The sequence below is a fragment of the Glycine soja genome, chromosome 15, assembly GCF_004193775.1.
Source record: "Glycine soja cultivar W05 chromosome 15, ASM419377v2, whole genome shotgun sequence".
In the NCBI taxonomy this organism is placed as follows: domain Eukaryota; kingdom Viridiplantae; phylum Streptophyta; class Magnoliopsida; order Fabales; family Fabaceae; genus Glycine; species Glycine soja.
In genome coordinates, this window is record NC_041016.1 from 17,651,631 (window position 1) to 17,669,818 (window position 18,188).

Here is an 18,188-nt window from a genome sequence, read left to right on the forward strand (position 1 = left end):
AGTCATTAGAGACATCTAACAACAGCTTTCAAAATTGCCCCATGTGTGGTGTCGTTTGTCAATGTTAGGATTCATAAGAAATTCTTCTCAAATTTCAGCCAGCCTGCCTTAATTATACTTTGCACCTTACGCTTCAAGGTCATACAGTGCTCAATGGAATGTCCCGAAACTCCTCCATGATATGCACATATTGCATTTGAGTCGTATCCTCGGAAAAATGAAGGTTGAGGAACTCTGGCAGGGGTTACTGCTACCATTGCATTATCAAGTAGATGTGGGAGCAAGTTAGCATATTACACTAGAATTTGGGGTGAATCCTACAGGCTTTTTGCTGCAAAATTCCTTTTTGGTTTGCGCTATAGGTGGTGTTTGGGCATTGGGCGTGTGGTAAGCAAGCATGCCTTGTGGCTGATTTGGGGATGACTTTTGTGGATGATTGGGTGATGGGTAATGAGAAGGGCCGATATTGGCTGAGCGATGACATTGTTGGGCTGGTGGGAAGTTTGGCCATGTAGGAATGGCAACCACAACATGGGTTCCTTCCTCTTTCTCATCCTCCTCATTTGCCCCAGTTTTCTCATTCATTAAAGCAGGATGATCAAATTTGCATCTTTTCATACCCGATTCGATCCTTTCCCCGGTGAAGACCAAATCCGCAAAGCTTGAAGGTGCGTACCCTACCATTTTTCATAGTAAAACATTGGTAATGTGTCTACTATTATTGTGATCATCTCTTTCTCCATCATTGGAAGTGCCACTTGAGCTGCCACCTTTGGGCATATTCTTTGAAAGATTCGTGCCCTTTTTTGCACATGTTCTGTAGCTGCATCCTATCCGGAGCCATATCAGAATTGTACTGATACTGCCCAACGAAGGCAACCATTAGGTCTTTCCAAGAATGGACTCGGGAAGGTTCCAAGTTAGTGTACCAGGTAACAGCTACCCCAATAAGACTTTCTTGGAATAAATGTATCAGCAGTTCCTCATCTTTTGCGTATGCCCCCATCTTCCAACAATACATCTTTAGATGGTTCTTGGGGCAAGTAGTCCCCTTGTACTTGTCAAAGTCCGGCACCTTGAACTTGGGAGGGGTGAAGATATTGGGTACTAGGAACAACTCTTCTAGGTTAATAAAGGCATAATCTTTGCCTCCTTCAATGGCCCTGAGCCTTTCCTCTAAATGACCCAACTTTCCTATTTCTGCCATAGCATGAGGGTTTTTAACCGCTGTGGAATGTGAGGGGTGTGGTTGTGGGTGATACTGAGGGCCCTCCAAAGTGTTTTGTAGGGGTATACCACCAACTGCTTGCCCTTCAGTGGCATATCCGAGGCAAGGCTCAAAGTCCACTAGATTATGGTGGGGCATTTCATGTGTCTCCCCCATGGGTTGAGAGACATGTGCATGATCAGTTTGAGGTTGTCGGCTTTCAATGAGTATGTGAGCAGAGTTATTGACATTCTCACTGGGAGTGTATGCCACACTGGGTGGTGTATAGTTGGGAGGCAAGCCATATGGTGGGAAGGTGTGCTTGTTTTGAATTTGCACATAATTGGGGCCACTCGTACTTCCCAAATCTTTGCCTACCATAGCTAAGGTTGGATGATTCATTTGGTTGAGGCCAGATGGGGGCATCAGGTTCACCTTAGCAACAGCGCTGGTAGCGGCAACTGCAATCGCATTTGCTTCCATTATCTTCTCCATGCTCATCATGGCCTCCATCATTGTGGCCATTTGCTCTTTCATGGCCTCCATGTCGACCTTCATCTGCTTTTGCACCTCCTTTACTTCACCCATTACTCTAGCTCTAGCACGGGTTCGGTAAGGGCGCCGTAAAGCGTGTTCTTTCCTTTTGATAACTATGATTAAGTTCATTTTTTTTTCAAGGAAATAATGCAATGAGCAATGCAACCAATGAAAAGCATGGATGTATGCGAATGATGCACAATTGAAGTATTGCGAATTTTTACGCAAGACATGGGGTTGAATCAATTTAGATTTTCAACATGGTCCATGACATCTTTGCCAAGGTGAAACTAGAAGTAACAAGGACATCAACAGTCCTAAATGTGTTTGGCAGTAGACGAAGCAACAATGTAACCCGATCCATCTTTTGCCCCAATTTTTGCAATATGGTTACTTCCATACTTCAACTTGACTTGATGAACCTTTTTCGTAAAAGCATGAGCTTGGTTCAACCCCATAACCCAAGGAATGGCAATTTCAATTGCCAATAATTTGACAACATTTCACAGAGATGACTGACTCGAGTATACTTAAGCTATGCATGGCAAATGTAATTATGAAATTGAGATGCCCGAAGAAACATCTTTTCTTAGTTAACCATGCATTAGGTACCATGTTCAATCATTTTGTTTTTAAGTGAAATGGGTTTATGATCCCAACATGGTTGGCTCATGGTACCGAACATATGCAACTAAGAATGCATCGTGAATTTTAATGCTTACTTTTTTGTTTTTGTTTTGCAGAGGAAAATGCAAGGATCATGCATGAGTAAACATGAAAATAAAAGTTATGCAAAAAGCATGTTAGATGCAGATGCATGGTGATGAAATGACTTATGCAAAATGCAATGCATGAAATGATAAGTGACAAATGTAGGAACGACACGTCCATTACGATGCCATGAAGAGATGCTTATGCGATGCATGATATGAATGCATTTACGGACACGAGATCCCGGAAAATCATCTTTTCTTACTTGCGCATTCGGGGGCATAGTGCCCCATGTGTGCAGTTAAGAAGGTGATATGGACCTTTCGGCTTCCCGTGACAAAAGACGAGACCAACATACAACACATGCGTGACGACATGATGCAGATGCGAAAAAGCGCAACAGGGGGATGTACATAGCATGACAATATCCTCAAATAATCATACAACAAAGGCGTACATGACATTTAGGTTATATGCATGGCAGTGTTTAAAAGACACGCAGCGTGTTCGCTTCATGCCCCTATTTTAGGGACCTAAACGGGAGGAACTAAAAGGATTTTAGTGATAATTCCCAAGGTGGTCATATCTCTCTTGATGGTTTCTAGAGGTATCATCCCCTTCGAAAAAAACATATTGCGGTAGTAGGGACTACCAGCAACAATATGTTATCAAAGAGAAAAACTCTAGATGAGAGTTCACTGTTATCAAGCAAGTCGGAGACCCAGCATGACCACAGATTCACCTCCACTCCTTATGTTCCCATGGACCCGGGTATAGGGCCCCTTTTCAACTCACCGTGTGTACAAATAGTGTTGGTGTTTGTGTGGATCAAATGAATAAATATCTATCTCATGCATACATTTCAAAAACACACTAAAAGCATCAAAGAGTTATATACAAGAATGTAAGAGAAATAAAAGGGAACCGACAAAAGAGGAAGTCATGATATTGCACAAGATTTGAAAGCCTAACTCTCTAAAAACAGTCCCCATTGGAGTCGCCAACTGTCACAACCTACCCTTCGGCGGGAGGGCGACACGAGGGCTCACGGGTGCGTCTTCCATGGGAGGAAAATGCGCAGAGTCGCCACCAACGTTTATTTGAGGAAAACGTCGGAAAAACCGAAAAGGTGTGGTCTACGAACTTTAATCGTGAAAGGTTCGGGAGTTGTTTTTACGCACGAGGAAGGTATTAGCACCCCACGCGTCCATCACAAGGGACGATAGCCTTTAATCAAGTGTGCAAATATGACTTCAAAATGTTTTATTTTCCTTTTTTTATGTCTTTTTGTGTTTTTATGCTTTTCATGTTTTTAATTTTGGTGTGGTCGACAAGGGTGTTTCCCTCGCTCCTATGTATCCTTAATTGCGATGAGGAAATCAAACCTACGTAGTTCTTTCCGAACTAAACGTTGGTTAAGTTGTTTTGATCTTTTTCCGCAAGATCGATTTTAACTGAACAAAGGTCATTTAAGACGTTGGACCATTAAACGATGTTTTGATTTTGAAAGGAGAGAAACGTTAAGACGTTGGACCATTAACGATCTCTTGTTTTTGAAAAGAGAGAAACGTTAAGGTGTTGGACTTAACGATCTCTTGTTTTTGAAAGGAGAGAAACGTTAAGGCGTTGGACCATTAATGATCTCTTGGGGTGGTCGACAAAAGCGGGGCTTTTGCTCCTACATATCCTCAATTGCGATGAGGAAATCATACCTACGTAGTTCTTGCAAAAGCGGTAAAGTTATGGGTCGATTTTATGCTTTTGAACGGTCCATGTTAATCAATAAAAGCAAAGAGGACCGTTTAAGGCGTTGGACCTTAAAACGGTTTTTAGTGATTTTTGCGGACAAAGCTTGATTTGTGAGTTGATTTTAGCCTTGATTTCACTTGGATTATTAGTCAATTAATTCAAGGAAATTTTCAAAGAAAAACATCTGATTGATTTTTCTTGATTATTTTATTCCAAGATATTTTGATTATTTTATTATTATTTTTCAAGATATTTTGATTATTTTATTATTATTTTGCCTTTTTTTGATTTAACCGTGGTTATAGCGTGAACGATCGGTTAGATTTTGTGTTAACAATGATTAAACGAGATTTATTAGATGAGAAAACGACTTAAATAAACGGTTAAAGCACATTAAAGCAGAAGAAAAGAAAACTGAAAGTAAGCGAAATTAGAGTGAAAGTACACAAAACAAGTAGGGACCATTAAGGGTGCATAGAATGAATTGAAAGATTCGATTTTGGGAACTTACTAAGACTAAAGAATGACGAAGAATGAACAAAGAACGGTGAAGAACGATGAAGAATTTCCACATAATCGCTTACAGAAACGTCTCGGAAGCGTTACGGAAGCACCTCGGCTTGGATTTTCTTCACGAAAACACATTTTTTCACCCAAAACAGCCGAAATGCATAGCCTAGGGGTCTGGAATATTTTGAAACAACCCCCCTCCCCTATTTATAGGGAAAAGGGGAGGTGCTTGCCGCCCAGAGGTTTCTTGAGGAAGATTTCTTAGCGCACCCCAATTACTAAGTTCACCCCCCTTTTCGTACTTTACGGAAAAGTTACGGAAGTCTTACGGAAGTGTTTCGGATTTGATTTTCACCTTTTTTTCTCTTTCCTTTCACCAATGTTAAGTGAAATATGTTTACCTAAGGTTTTTGGAAATTTTACAGAAGCATTACGGAAGCCGCGGAAGCCCCAAAAACAATTTTTTAACAATGTGGAGGAGCTTGCCGCCCAGTTGCTTCCTCCTTAAGCAACCCAACTTCCAAAATGTTTTGAAAGGGCCTAGATTCGAATTGCTATTTAGACCCTTATGTTGATAAGTTCACCCCCCATTTTTGTGTTTTTGGCTGTTTTCTTCCTGAAATCTCACGAAACTTTACGGATTCCACCGTGATGAGTGTTAAGCCTTTCGAAGCGATCAAAAATGGTTCTTGGATGAAATTAGAGTATAACAGTTTATTTACACACACCTCACTTTGCTAAATACACTCCCGTTTTCGTATTTTTGACCGGTTTCTTCTCGAAACATCTCGGAACTTTACGGATTCCACAAAGATGAGTGTTAAACATTTTGAGGTGATCAAACGAAAGTCGCATGCCAACAAACAAAGGTTCGTGGATGAAATTAGGGTATTACAATATGCATGATACATTTGACACAACAATATGATAACAATAAATCTACACAACCAAGAATTCTTTCACCAGCACAATATGATACCAATATAATATTCCTATTTTGGGGGCCTAAGGCTATGGCATAATTCTCACACCAGCACAAAGTCTCATTAACAAGTGCATACACACAACACCATGCAAACCAGAAACAAAACTATGGAACCAAAGCCTATTTTCTAGTAGTGTGTACTCGAAGCTCTACTACCATATACATAATCCAAAAGACCATAACTATATACAACAGGATGCACTACCATAGCTTAAAAACACATGTATAATTTAAGTTCCATGGTAGTAACCGTAAACCAAGCAAAAATAAAAAACAAACAACAACATTACCATAGCTTACAAACACAAGCTTCATTAGAGAATTACAACAACAACAACACTACCATAGCATTTACCACCATTATCAGTTTCAGAGAGCACATTTTCAGACATAAAGCAAAGGCGTTGCGATGCCATCACCACCTCACCCACATTTTTTCTTCTCGAAACCAAATAGGGCTTATTTGTCGCGAGGTATGGAGAAGATGAAATGCGGCTAAGGTGGTGACGACAGAACAAGAGGAGACTCGAGAAGTTACCTGCTGACAGAGCAAATGCGGCGGCGAGGCGAAAAGGCGCGAGGAGGCGAACAAGCAAGAGGAGGCGAGGAGGTGATTTTTTATGTCGACAACAGAGAGTGCGCGTGAGAGAAGGAACTCAGACAATTTTTAAAATAGGGCCCGTGGAGGCAATTCATATATTTTAAATGAAGGTTTTAACATTGATTTTTACTAAAAACTGATATTAACTAAGTGATGTTAACGTTAACATCGGTTTTTTTAAAAAAAATCGATGTTAACGTATCATTTACTAACATTGGTTTTTTGAAAAATTGATGTTACATTACTTCGTTAACATCGGTTTTTCAACAAATCAATGTTAACATCGATTTTTCAAAAAGTTAATGTTAACGAAGTCACATTATTTACAATTATGCCATTGCATTTTTGTTAACATCGATTTTATCGAGAACCGATGTTAAGGTAACGATGTTAAATTTATATTTTCTAATAGTGTAAATACAAGCTAGCCTAGAGTGGAAGGAAAGAGTTGGATGGATGACCTAACATATCCAAACAACCTTTAACACCCAACAAAATGCATTGCACTCTAACATGTTAAAGGTAAGGTGACATTACAGCATAGGAACATGGCAACAAGACATGAGGACACTATCCCCTGACATCTCAGAGTGGCAAACCAACCCTACTAGACACAGTCAAGGAGTACCCACAAACCAACCCTACTAGATAGAGTCATGGAGTACCCACTATAAGTACCGGAAAGAATGTGACACTTTCTTCATGTTTGCATTAGGGCAACAACTTGTGAAAGACTTTTCTTGAGACTCACTAACTCTAGAGTTCTTTCATAGGCGATAGTGTTCTCTGGCGTGAATAATTCCTAATAATTTTTTTTAACATATTTTCCCGTGTAATTCAAGACTATGCTTTAAATTATTTATCTTATCTGTTTTTTTAGAGATTTTATCTTATCTGTTATTATACAGTAACTAGCAAGGTTACCTTTTTTATTTATTTTGTGTAGAGTCCGAGTCTGCTATTATAACCTTAGCTAATACTATGCAATTTCATTTCCAACACCGGCAATACATGGTGGTCCAAGTTGAAATATCGTTTCGAATAACCATACAAGTTGGAATTTCATTTCCAATAATGATATTCGTGCAATTCGCCAAGTCCGTGTTTCGTAGTATTTATTTTGTCTGCTATTATACAGTAAGGTTACCTAATAATAATATGCCTATCTGTACGCTAGTAAGAAAAAAAAAGGAAAAGGTGAACGGTTTAGGGGATAAAAGGTGTACCTAAATTATAATATGCCTATCAATACATTGCATAAAGGCCTTACCAACATCTTTGTCATGGTCACCCCCGTACCATCTCCAAATATCTAAACCTAAACAAAATCAATTTAACTTTTTAGGGTAAAATAAATTTAATAAAACATATTAATAGTCTAAAAAAATTATATTGTTATATATAATAAGTTTGTTATTTTTTTATAATAATTATCTTATAGATCATTTTAAGATTATTTGTAATCATCAATATAAAAAATTTTATATTGATAATTTATGAAAAATAACTCAAACAAAATAATTTAGTTCCCTTAATTATTCTCTACATTTTTCCTACCCCTACATCATCAGTCATCAATATGAAACACGTGAGTGGGTTTCTTGTTTTATATTGGGGCAAGATTGTCAGGTTAATTAGTTGTAGAATTTTTACTAATATACTGAATTGGCAATTGGGCAGGAAAACATTGAGTTTAAAGGGAAAATCTATGTCTGAAACTGAAAAGAAACTCTGTTTTATTAAAGGGAAAATCTAAATGTTATGAATCAGTTTTCGTGACAAACCAAGAAAGGTGATTTCTGTCTAGTTTTCTTTTAACCAACCTTTATTTTGAAAAAAATGACACTGTAGATCTTATTTTAACAAATATTTATTTTTAAAAAATATTTTCTATTAATATTTTTTATCTGTTATTTTCAATTAATTTGAAATCATTTTAATATGATTTTTAAATAATTCATATACAACTCTACAAATTCTCAGTGCATGAAAATTTGTAATTAGACATGAGAACATCAATCTATGTCATTTAAAAATCATCTCTGAAAGTGAAAAGAAACTCAAAAACAAGAAAGGTGATTATATTTCTGTCTAGTTTTCTTTTATATTTTTATAATTATTTTAACCAACATTTATTTTGGAAAAAAATGTCACCGTAGATCTTATGCTTTATGTGATTCGTGGGCATGTTCTGTAGTACACCAAAAACATATGGCAAATGTTTTTTTTAACAGCAAAATTTAGTAAGTGTTGTTTATTAAAGCAGTTGTAAGTAGAGAGTGGTAGATATAGACAGGTTTAATATTCATCAATATTTTTAGGCAAAGCAACCACCATTCAGTGTTCATAAAACCAGCGTCTTCTGAGTTTTCATAAAATAAATAGAACGTGACCTTCATCGCAATTTTCTACTTCTCCTTCACTGTCACTAACTCGCTGTCATTCTGCACTTCTCATTTCCTCCATATGACTTCCATAGCCTCTCCATTTTGTACGTGCCTGGTTGCCACTTGGAGGAACCACCTGGTTGCCACTTGGAGGAAGCACCTTCCCAACTCCAACCTTGTGAAGCATTGCAATCTTGTGCCTCGTTCAGGTAATTTACTTATAGTCTTTAGACGAGTTAAAAAAAAAATCAAACCACAACAATAACAGATTTGGATCTCAAAACACAACAAAAAACAAAATCAAAACACATCCAGATCTAAATCAAGCGACGGTGAGGGGGGACCTTGGCCAACGACGCACCAAACTTCATGGTAGAGGGACAACGACAAAAAACACTAAGAAAAGTGAATCTTGAAATGCCGTCAGATCTAGATCTGAAAATGCATGCCTCGTTATATATGATGCTCTGCGGTAGTGTGAATGAGGGAGAAGCCTTGGGCAGTGAGTGGTGGCACACTAATTTTTGAGGTGGGGGGTTTAGTTTTGTGGTGGAGCATGCGGACGTTGGACAGAAAAGAAGGATAGAGATCCTCTAACTTATTGAAATTGCATTAAGTTGAAAGTTTGTATGCATTAATTGTAAGGCTTTTGTCATGAGTGATATTCAAGTGTGCAATAACTTCTCCATTGTGGTATAACAAGAGGCAAGGGACAACAATTCTTAAAAAGAAAGCTTGAAAAATCCGTACTCTTTCCCCACATGTGGAGTCCAATTTAACAAATCATTGCGTTCTTGAAAAACCTGATAAAATCGAAAAAATTATTCGGTAACAAGACACAAAACACATACAAATAAAAGTTTAACGAAATATACCTTATTAGTTATGAAATAACTAGAAATTTTAGGATGGTTAGGTTGCATCTGCATAACAATGTCTTCACCACCCACATTTTCATCATTATTATCTCGCATACCATTATTTTCATCATTAATCTTGTACCATATTTCTCCATCCAGCTAACATTGTAATCTCGTCAGATATAAATGTATTTTAATCCTTTGACCTATATAATCAATACAAAAAATATATTTATTTAAAAAATACACAGCATAATGGAATCGTGATTCCATTGTGTCATATTTTATTGTGTTACCTAAAATATTACACAATGGAATTGGTGCAACAAATTTTGTTACACAACAAAATCATGATTCTGTTGTATTACATAATGCATTGCACAACATAATTTTGATTCCGTTGTGTAACAAAACTTGTTATACAACAAAATTATGATTCAGTTGAGCAATAACAAAACTGAAAAAAATAGAATCGTGATTCCGTTTTAACTATGAAAACAAAAAAAAATTGACAGCGTGTGAATGCAGAGAATGAAGAGAGGGAGAGAAAAAAAGGGAGAATGAATGAAGAAAAGGAAAAAGGGAGAGGAGAATGAAGATAAGGGAGGAGGGGAAGGGTGGGGGGGGGGGGGGAGGGTAGTTTGATAATTTCTCTTGGCTAGTAGAGGCCAAAAGCAATATTGTTGGGGCCATAGTAATTGTTAAATGGTTTTAGTTTAATGAACTTAATTAAAATTGGATTGGTGATGAATTTAGAGTTTTGGACCCTACCAAAACCCAATCCAACCCACGTACAATTAAATTACTAATATAGAATCCTAAATTAAGCACACCCCATCCTCAAGATAATACATTGTTTATCTTAATGTAATACATTATTTTGAAGTTTATCCTTTTCTATTTATTTTAAGATAATACATTATTTTATAAATGATACTGTAAGTATATATTTATGGTTTTTTTTTTGTTTATCATATGAATAATACAATGTTTTATGAAGAATGATTTTTAAAAACATCCTTATTATTTTTGAATTTGAGGTTTTTTTTTCAAAACTTAAAGAGGTGGCAATTTTTAATGGTCCAACCTTATAACCAATCTAATATAATCTAATTAAAGTTGGATTGAATTAAAAAAAATGTAAACTCAATCCAATCTAACTAAGTTAAGTTTAATTAATTGAGTTGAAAAATAGACATAATTCAATCCAATCTGGACCACTTACACCAACCTCTTTGTTGTTGGTCCTGGTTGATGAATTACCACAACATAACATTATTTTTAATTTATAGAAGTTAAAAATCGTCAAAATCTCCTTTTAGCAATTTTACACCACTAGTTCTAGTTTTGTAGTGGTTTAAAAAAATCTAGATATAAATACATTAGATGACCACTACTATATAAAAGGACTTTAACATCGGTTATGGAGAAGTTTCAATATCGGTTCTAAATACCGAAGTTGAAATGAACGTCATTGAAAGTAGGCACTTTCAACATCAATTTTAAAAAATGATATTAAAAATCAATATCTACATTGGTTCTGACTGAAATTGATGTAGAAATATGGTCAAAATTGTATATGATATAGTACTTTCTACATCAGTTATGAAAAAAATTGATATTGAAAGTCATATACAACATTAGTTTTTGATAGAACCGATGTCGAATGTGCTTACCACATCGGTTTTGGCCAAAACCGATGTAGAAGGTGTCTTTACAGCATCCGTTTTAGCCAAAACCCTGATGTTAAGACACATTTTACATCAATTTTAGACCAACCAATGTCATTTTTTGCAAAAAAATTAATAATAATAATCTTCAAATTGCTACCATTGCTTTTGGAGAACAATTTATATAGACAAACACTTTCAGGGACCAAAGCAACACAAGTTGTCACTTTTCTAGACCAAAGGATATATTAGTTCACCCATTTTCTACAAATATTTATGTTCATATGCATATAATTCTTGGTTTAGAAAAATTAGAAAATTCTTATATGTATATGAACATAATATTTGTAGAAAGTTGGTGAACTAATATATCCTTTGGTCCTGGAAAGTGACAACTTGTGTTTTAGCAGTTTTTCTTGAAAGGAAAACCTATTCGAGAACATTCTCTTGTTCATCGAAGATTCATGGAGCGCAAACACAGATCCTAGACTATTACTTCAATGTGTATCTTTTAATTTTACTTAATTACCATTGAATTAGAAAAACCTAAGGAAAAACAATGAGAATAGGCACAAAATTAGTGCGGCAGCGAAACAACACATTAAATTAGTGTGAGAGAGAACAAAACCTTAGGAGCATGGTGGATTTTCTTGAAGCCGTGAATGCGGATGACCTATGGGACAAAGAAGAAGGAAAATGAATCATAGAGTGTTTAGAAAGAACAATCAGAAAATTTTTTAGAATGAGAATTGAAAATCGTATAGAATGAACAAAATTATGGAACCTGATTGAGTTGATTGATGGTGAGATGGAGCATTTGGTGAGAATGAATGAGGTGGAGGTAGTCCTTGAGGCATGACTTTTCTTTCTTCAAAGAATGTTTCTTTGTGGTGAGATTCATATCTAATTATGGTATAAGAGAAGAATAAGGCAGTAGGCAAGACACTGTTTAGAAAAACTAACAACAATTTTTTAATAACCGAAGTTGTGTATATTTCTTAACATCGGTTATGAGCAAATCGATGTTAACGAACAAAAAATAACATCGATTTTAATCATAATCAATGTTAAGAGATATACACAACATCAATTTTTATAAAACCAATGTTAACAAAGTCATTTTATTTACAAAATTGCCGCTGCTTTTATGTTAACATCGATTTTCATAAAATTAATGTTAAATTGATGATGTTATAAATGTATTTTTTAGTAGTGGGCTTTAGAAAGTGAGTACCAAAAAATTTTAAAAATTTACCACTTTGGCAACCAAAATGGGATGTCTATCTTCAACTTTTATCGTCATGTACTTCCTAGCACTTTCAATTTTGATGTAACCTTTAGGATTATTGTTTCTTAACTTATCAACTATGCATCTATTTACTTGTTTCTTAGTGGAAGGCATTCACTTCCATTCAACATTATTGACTTTCTTGAATGGTAGGAGTTTAAACTATTAAGTTGTGTTGGCATGAAAACCATTCTCTGACCACAGTTCAAATCATAATCAATTATTCATATAATCATTGAATTGTGCCTTGCATTTGTAAAATTTAATGTAAAGCGATGGTTGTAGCTTTGCAACCTACTCAAGACGCTACAATAATGAGAAAACCTACAAAACACAGGCGAGTAGTTGTGACAGGCATGAGTGTGGTTACACCACTTGGTCATGATCCTGATGTCTTCTATAGTAATTTACTTGAGGGTGTTAGCGGGATAAGCAAGATTGATACTTTTGACTGTGAAGAATTTCCAACGGTACATAATATTCTATTTCAAATTGCATTCTTAGTGGTTGTGTGGTGTAGTTTTTGTTCTCAACAATTTATGTCTCCAGAGAATAGGTGGTGAGATCAAGTCCTTTTCAACTGATGGTTGGGTAGCACCAAAACTTTCAAAGAGGATGGATAAATATATGTTGTATTTGCTAACGGCAGGGAAAAAGGCCTTGGTGGATGGTGGAATTACTCAAGACATAATGGATGAGTTAAATAAACAAAAATGTGGGATTTTGATTGGTTCAGCAATGGGTGGCATGCAGGTAAATAACTTAACAAATATAATAGAATTTTTTCCCCTACTAGAAAATAAGCTTTTAAAATCGAATATTTAAGACTTTCAACATCGGTTATTAACCGATGTTGAAAGTATTATCGTTATAACGTAAAATAACAACATCGATTATTTAAATAACCGATATTATATAATAAGAATTACACAACAAAAAGGTATATATGTTCATACCAACGTTGGCAGTTAACATCAGTTTTTTACAAAACTGATGTTAACTGCCAATGTTAACGATTTTAAACAAAAACCGATGTTAATTGCCAATGTTATTATACATTAACATCTATTTGTTAGAAAATCGATGTTGTTAGTGTAGGTCAACATCGGTTTTTTTAAAAAACCGAAGTTTTTTTAAGGAATTTTTTTAATACACTGTCTGTTTTTTCAATAAACCCAAAAATTAACTTGTAAATTTTAAATTAGACCACACAACACAACATATATAATTTGCATTCTGATTTGAAACAATTTTTAGCAGAAAAATTCCATGAGAAATTTATTAATAACTATGAATTAAAAGAATATTTAATGTTAAAAGGAGACATGAATTGTAAAAAATGTAAAGCAAGTAAACTAAAATTACAAAATTTCCTAAACATCCTAAGTTTCATTTCTAACTTTCAAATAATACTTTGCCCACTGGATGCAAAACACCTTCAATCTCTCTAGTTCTAATGGTCTAGCATCATTGAAATACTGCATGATAAAATAAAACATAAGTTAATAGTATAATATCAATCATAACAAAATCAAATTTGTTTGAATTAAACAATTACCGTTTCCAATTATTCTTGAAACTTCCTAAGATTATAGTTGACATCTAGTGCATCACGTAATAGCCACACTCAGTGCTTCCTTTTTGTCTGTTACACTAAATACATAATGAAATTTAGATATTCAACGTTAACTACAAATTAGTCTACACAGACATAAAATATAAGTAGAAAAACATTGTTTAAATCACTTACTTTAACAACAATCCACCTAGCACCAGCCTTGGATTTAGTTTGTGGAGTATCATCAAGTCCTTTCAAAGCACTGTTGAATACAAACATGGATGCTTATTGTACAATTAAAATATTGATGTTCTCGACTAATGCTAATGCAAATGTATTGAAAAACAACACTGACCTATTAATTATTCCTTTGAGGTAGTTGTTTGGCCTATTATGCAACGAACAAAATCAGATGACAATATTTACCTTAGGCAAAATGATGACCATTTGCCAATATTCACTGTAGTGGAGACCAATATAGGTTATTATAGTATTATACATTATTTAAATTCATTTCTTCAGTTTAACTTACCCATTCAGGTAGGCTCCTACGTACACATTCTGTTTTGAATTCTACATTCAGTTCTTCATGTAACTTTTTGATTCAAATTACAATTGCCCAAATCTCTAGATGGACTGTGGCTCGAGGAATCCATACACATCGGAATTTCCCATTCGCATACTTGTCTCAGTCATATGCCTATTGTTGTTAACACAAAGTAAGTTATGTATAAATTGACTTACAGAATTCACAACTGTATAACAAAGATGCTGAGACATTGACCACCGTGTGCTATATCAGACAGATCTCCATGCTTTATGTACAAGGGGAAGTCTTCATTAAACACCCTGAACATGGTAGCATCCCACATAACCTGCAATGGCTTTAGAAAAAGTTGTGGAATGGTCAATGTCATTACATATATGGGATCATCGACCTCATGATCCGGCCTATCTGCAGGTTTTGCTAGTCCCACAGCTCTCTGTTTATCCAACATAGTTAACTAACATAATTTAATTACAGTGAACACTAATTGAAAAAAATTATTTGATGACACTGAAATATTTGTTCTGATAAACGCTTGACCAGATGTGTCAGCCAAGCAAGGAAGGTGTTAAGTGTCTGCCCCACTAACTTAACCTCTTCAGTGGGTATAGGAATGGGAGCATCTATATCTCTAACCTCCTCAACACCAACCTTCACTTGATCATGCAACAAAGGAATGTTGTGAACGGTTGTGGATCCCTCATAAACTCTTCCTAGGGCAACCAGGCAGGGAGGATTTTCTTCAATGTACAACCCACATTTGTCTGAGTCACCCTGTCTGGATCGTTCCCTGAGGGATCAACACAACTCTCCTTTGTGCTGACACGAGCAGCTGAAGGACCAACCTCAGGCTCAAGAAGGTAGTGCTAGTCCCTGTGATTGCATCTGTGATTGAAACTAGAACTGCATCTGGCTGAAGGACAACATTAGTTGTCGAGTCACTTTTTGTGTGATTGACTCCTCCAACTGGTCCCTAATTTGTTGTGCTAGCTACTCCAAGTCTTTGGGAGCCATGGAGAAAGACGTGTGGGAGGTCCTTGGAGCCGGTCCAAAGTATTTCTTGATCGTCACACCAGCTCCAGTAGCACGCACACGACCAGGGTGTTCTGGTCACCCAATGGCAGCAGTCAGGACATCCTAACGTCCATGGGGGACAAAGGAACCCTATGACGCTTGCAACGAATCCGGTACAAAACATATTTATTCGTTTAGTCAATCACACAATAAACATAAATAATTATAATTATTAATGGAAAGTGACTTACAATCTTATCAGGAATTTCCTTTGCTGCCTCAGACGTCATCTGACCAGGTTTCTTGGTGCGGGTCATCTTCCACTTCACGTGTTGTCTGATGGGAGATGGGGGATCAATCATGGTGCCAGTGCTTCCGGATTGAGCATCTTCCTCCAATTTTTTCTTTCTCTTCTCATTCATCAACTTGTTTTCTAAATATTCATAACCCCCACGAGATAACACGTGAGGGGCTGTGTTTTGCTTCTGGATGGCCTGTGTCTTTTTTTGCACATCCTGCAAAAATTCAACATTAATGAAACTCATGATTACAATGTATTATAATAAGTGAATTTAAAGTTGAAAACAATGAAAATCACAAATTAGTTACCTCCCACGAAGGGTCTCTGCAGGTCTGACAAAATTGGGCCCACTTCTCCTTGCTAATGTCATACTTTTTGCATACAGTGTCGTCGTCACTTTCCTTGTCGGCTGCAAGTGCCCATTTTGACATCAAATCAGACTTGAAATGTCTCCATCGCTCCCCCACAGTCTGAAGTATTTCTTTTTTTTTTCCTCTGATCAGATGCTTTAGGTATATCAAATTCAGCTTGACAAACAAAAATTTACATTCTATTGTTACTAAATTACAATTTTATTATCAATGAATAAAATGAAAGATTTAACTAAAATACCTGAATATCCTCCCATATCAAATCCTTCTGAGCAGTAGGAACTTACTTCCATTTCTCATATGTGACATCGACCTTATCACGAGCGACGATCCCCAAATATGTTCTTAACTTCTTACTGTGGGGACCGTCGGCCTTCCCGGTCGCAGAATCGACATGGACCAGCGGTCTCTCTACCCCAACTGGTGTAGTCGCCAATGATCTTAGATGTGTGACTTTTCTTGCCCGCTTCAAGGTAGACGGTGACTGTGATGCTGCACCAGGAGGAGGAGGAGGAGGAGGATAGCTGGCTGATGTAGCCATTTGCATGTAAAGAAAAAAACATTAGTTAATTAAGATTATCACAAAACTGAATAAGTTATGTAAATGAATGAACTGAAATGCAATACATAATAAGAAAATTGCATTAGACGATGTTAATTAATTCTCCTTTATCATGATCATTACGATTAGCATGAATGCCGTCAGCTTCTTCCTCTTTGACGATGTTAGCCGACAAAGGACTAACATAAGTATCAATGTATAAATCATCATCTTCAACATTAACACCAATTGTTTTCTCGTGTAGAACCACTGATCACCTTTCATCACAAGGGTCTTGAACATAAAATACTTGTTTAGCTTGTTCTGCCATGATGAAAGGGTCATTCTGGTAAGCGAGTTTCTTTAGATCTACCAATGTAAATCCTACATCATCGATCCGTACACCGGTGTTATTGTCAACCCATTTACATTTGAAAACACAGACAATAAATTTGACATAGTTAAGCTCCCAAATTTCTTCAATGAACCCAAAGTAAGGGATGGAAGCTACACATGGATTGTCATCATGTACACTGGTGAAGTGTTGAGATTCAGCCCTTAGGGTGACCCCATTGTTTTGCATTGTACTTTTCTCGTCTTGTGCTTTTGTATAAAAGGAATACTTGTTTATATCGTATCCTTGCCAAGTTATAACATTTCTTTTAGGCCTATCTGCTAGCTTTCTTAATGTTTCAGAAGCATTATCATCAGCAAAGATTCTATCTTTAAACCAATCTAGGAAAGTCTTGTTATGCTTTTTCAAGACCTAGTTCTTCGAAATTTTTGGATTACTTTCACTAAACCTTCATGCCGAAGTATGTATGGCAAAACTTCATTACTATTATTCAACACATACAAGTGAGCTTGTTGCAAATCTTTTACAGTTGGAGTGATAACATGCAGTCCTCTTGAACCCTTATCGCTCACTCTTTCGTCATGCCCCAACATCGATTTTTTAAATAACCGATGTTAACCTCAACTAGTTAACATCGTTTTTGATAAAACCAATGTTAACTAACTCGAATTATTTACAAAAATGTCACCGTGCTCTTGTTAACATCGGTTTTTTGATTGGTAAAAATGCCAACTAGTTAACATTCTAGTAGTGTTCATTGTTTTTGATTGGTAAAATGAGAATAATGAAATGGAAATGTGTTACACCTATTATGTCTTAATTCGATTATTTTACCTTCATTTATCTTTCTCCCCAATTTGGAAGGAATAAGATGAATTAGAATTTTGTTTATTCATTGCATCACAACACATCCAAGTAAATAAAATAAAGGTTTTATTTTAGGTTTAAATATCCTTTTGTTCCTATAAAATAAAAGTTTTTATCTTAGTCCTATGA

The 18,188-nt window shown here is 35.9% G+C and overlaps 1 protein-coding gene across 4 annotated transcripts in view; it reads left to right on the top strand.

Moving 5' to 3' along the window:
- The first annotated feature begins 8,597 nt into the window (after window positions 1-8,597).
- The window catches only part of LOC114387670 (3-oxoacyl-[acyl-carrier-protein] synthase II, chloroplastic-like), a 32,239-nt gene continuing 22,648 nt past the window's right edge, over window positions 8,598-18,188 (top strand). For 2 of the 4 annotated variants that reach the window (XM_028347874.1, XM_028347873.1), the window contains exons 1-3: window positions 8,598-8,896; window positions 12,773-12,975; window positions 13,055-13,258. In XM_028347874.1, coding sequence (XP_028203675.1) covers window positions 8,767-8,896; window positions 12,773-12,975; window positions 13,055-13,258 — 537 coding nt within the window. In that variant the 5' untranslated portion in view covers window positions 8,598-8,766. The remainder of the gene's footprint in view (window positions 8,897-12,772; window positions 12,976-13,054; window positions 13,259-18,188) is intronic. The other 2 variants (XM_028347876.1, XM_028347875.1) reach the window with 1 other exon arrangement.